Below are 2,483 nucleotides of genomic sequence, written 5' to 3' on the forward strand. Positions count from 1 at the left end.
TTGCTTCAACTGAGGCTGATAAACCATGCAAGCACCAACTGCGATACTCGTCCTTCCCCTGTTAACGAACGAATTAGATAATGAAACCGAAACAGAAAAAGAAATCTGAAAGAAATGAAGGTGAAATTTGAGAATGAACCTGGTGGAGAGGGAACGGTTCCAACTAACTCGTTTGTTGGGATCAGCCAGACTCACCCGGCTTGGCGGCGGCCATGCGGGATCGGAATGCTTTCTGTGGAAATGGAAAGTCATAACAGTTTCCCGCAAAAAAAGAAGTAAAAAAAATGAGAGAGAAATGGTAGATAGAGAGAGAGGGGAGAGTCGCATACGAGTTGTTACGGGGAGGGTTTCTTTTGCGATAAACGACATTGATTTGTTGGTGTTGGTGAGGGCTTAGGGTTTCAGTGGCAAGGATTTCAGACCATATATCAATGGAAGCTGAAGAGCAGTGAGAGTGAGAACCTGCAGCTTTGGAATTGGAACCCATCATGCTCATGCTTAGCGTTCCACAAGCACTTCAATTTTGCAGACCACATACCCAGTTTAAAATCTCTACCCTGGCGGGAACCTCTTTTTTGTTTTTCTTCACCCGTTATTGGGCCTGTGATAATTTAGATTGGGCTACTGGATACTGGGAATGCGTGCCAATAAGGCCCAATTAAAGGGCTAATATATGATACTAGATAACGCTATACCTCTTAGAGAAGGAACAAAGTTGTTTGCTTTCTAAAATGCCACACCAGGCTGGAGCTTAGGATGGAGGAGCCAAATATCCCGGACCAAAAAAAAAAAGCGCCATATATTGAGAGTGTGTGTGAGCGGATGAGTTTGTAAGAGACTAAGAGGGTAGGGTGCACATGGGTTGGGTGAAGCCGGGTTTGATGTGACCTAGACCCGACCTGAAATATACACCGAGTCTATTTATTAGACCCGAACCCGACCCTAGACCCGATGAAACCAATACACTTTCGGGCCACAATTATATCGAGTGAAAACCGGGTCGTTAACATTACATTACGTTGATACCTTCTTGTAAGCTACCATGTAAAAATATCCAAATTTCCAAGACTCCAACCATTATTTAACATAGTAAAATTCACTTAGAAAAATATAACAAGAACCAACCCTTCTTTAAAATTAAAGCATAACCACAATCAATACTAAAGCAAAACCACAATCAATACTAATATTGTCTAATAATACAAAATATTTAAATCAATACAAATAACACAATATTATGCATTAGTCTAAAGTCTTATGCATTCTAAACATAAAACATTAATTTATAGTCTTATAATGACTAATAAAACAAAATATTAAGGTTTACAATACTTAAATTCCACATAAGAATATTCATGATCCATCAATAATAACACAAAATATTAATTGTGTATGATGACCGGGCCATCGGGCCAACTTCGAGTGACCCGAACTATGGCCTGGACTCGACCCGAAATAATGACTGGGTCTATTTTTGAGACCTTTACCCGGCCGTAAACCCGATAAAATTACACCAAATTAGTCCCTAAAGTATTCAGAACCGGACCAAACCTTCGAGCCGAGCCGGGTCTATGCACCCCTATCAGAGAGAGTGTGTGTCTTTGTGAACAGATAAAAACGAAACACACGCACACACTCTACCATACCCAATGGCCCGAATCCGGATTAAACTAATTATATGCTCACGTCCCAAAAAAAAAGTTATTTCCTAAATCTTATTTAATAAAATTCTTATAATATAAAATAGAGTTGTCAAAATAGGTTATTGCCTTATTCCATGGATTTGTCTGTTTAACCACATTAAACGGACAATATTTTAGCTTAAAAGATAAGTTAGTAAAAAATTAGACGTTTAAAATATCTCAAGTTTTAATAATTCAACTCAAATATCTCAAGTTTTAATTAAAATATCTCAAATTCTAACTTAATAATTTATTAAAAAAGCGGAAAAATAGTCAAAAATTAATATTTTAGTCCAAAAATCAACTTTTATTTTTAATTAAAAATCTACTTAGACCAAAAATAATAAAATAAAATAAATAAACGTGCTTCCCTAAAACATTTAGCCAGAAGAACTTCCCTGTAACAGGTTTGACTTCCATTTTTGATATTTCTAATATACTTGATATATAATTGAAACACTCATAATCTAGAACAACTTCCTCGGGGAGGGTAAACAAAAAGAAAAATTTCTTATTATAACAATGATGATTGTATTGAAAACAAACATTAAAATTATATATTCCCAAATCATTTTATACATATAAATAAGCATAAGATATTGTAAAACAATTGTATACTATAAAATGATAAATCAGGTAGTTACAGTTACATATTATGATTTCAACGCTTTCTCGGACTTACATTGACTAAAATATAAAAGTTTAATTATTCTGTTAGCCTCTATAATTTTATCGAATTTTTAATTAAATTTTTATATTTTTTTAATTAGATTTCTATATCATATCAAATATTATAATTAA

At 34.5% G+C, this 2,483-nt stretch overlaps 1 protein-coding gene across 1 annotated transcript in view; it reads right to left on the reverse strand.

Moving 5' to 3' along the window:
• Positions 1-557, reverse strand: part of LOC107646536 (serine/threonine-protein kinase haspin homolog) — a 5,221-nt gene extending 4,664 nt beyond the window's left edge. Inside the window, exons 1-3 of the mRNA XM_016350716.2 lie at positions 330-557; positions 140-232; positions 1-58 (exon numbers count right to left, since the gene is read on the reverse strand). Of these exons, the coding sequence (XP_016206202.1) occupies positions 1-58; positions 140-232; positions 330-496 (318 nt within the window). The 5' untranslated portion in view covers positions 497-557. The remainder of the gene's footprint in view (positions 59-139; positions 233-329) is intronic.

Source organism: Arachis ipaensis, chromosome B06, assembly GCF_000816755.2.
Source record: "Arachis ipaensis cultivar K30076 chromosome B06, Araip1.1, whole genome shotgun sequence".
Taxonomy (NCBI): domain Eukaryota; kingdom Viridiplantae; phylum Streptophyta; class Magnoliopsida; order Fabales; family Fabaceae; genus Arachis; species Arachis ipaensis.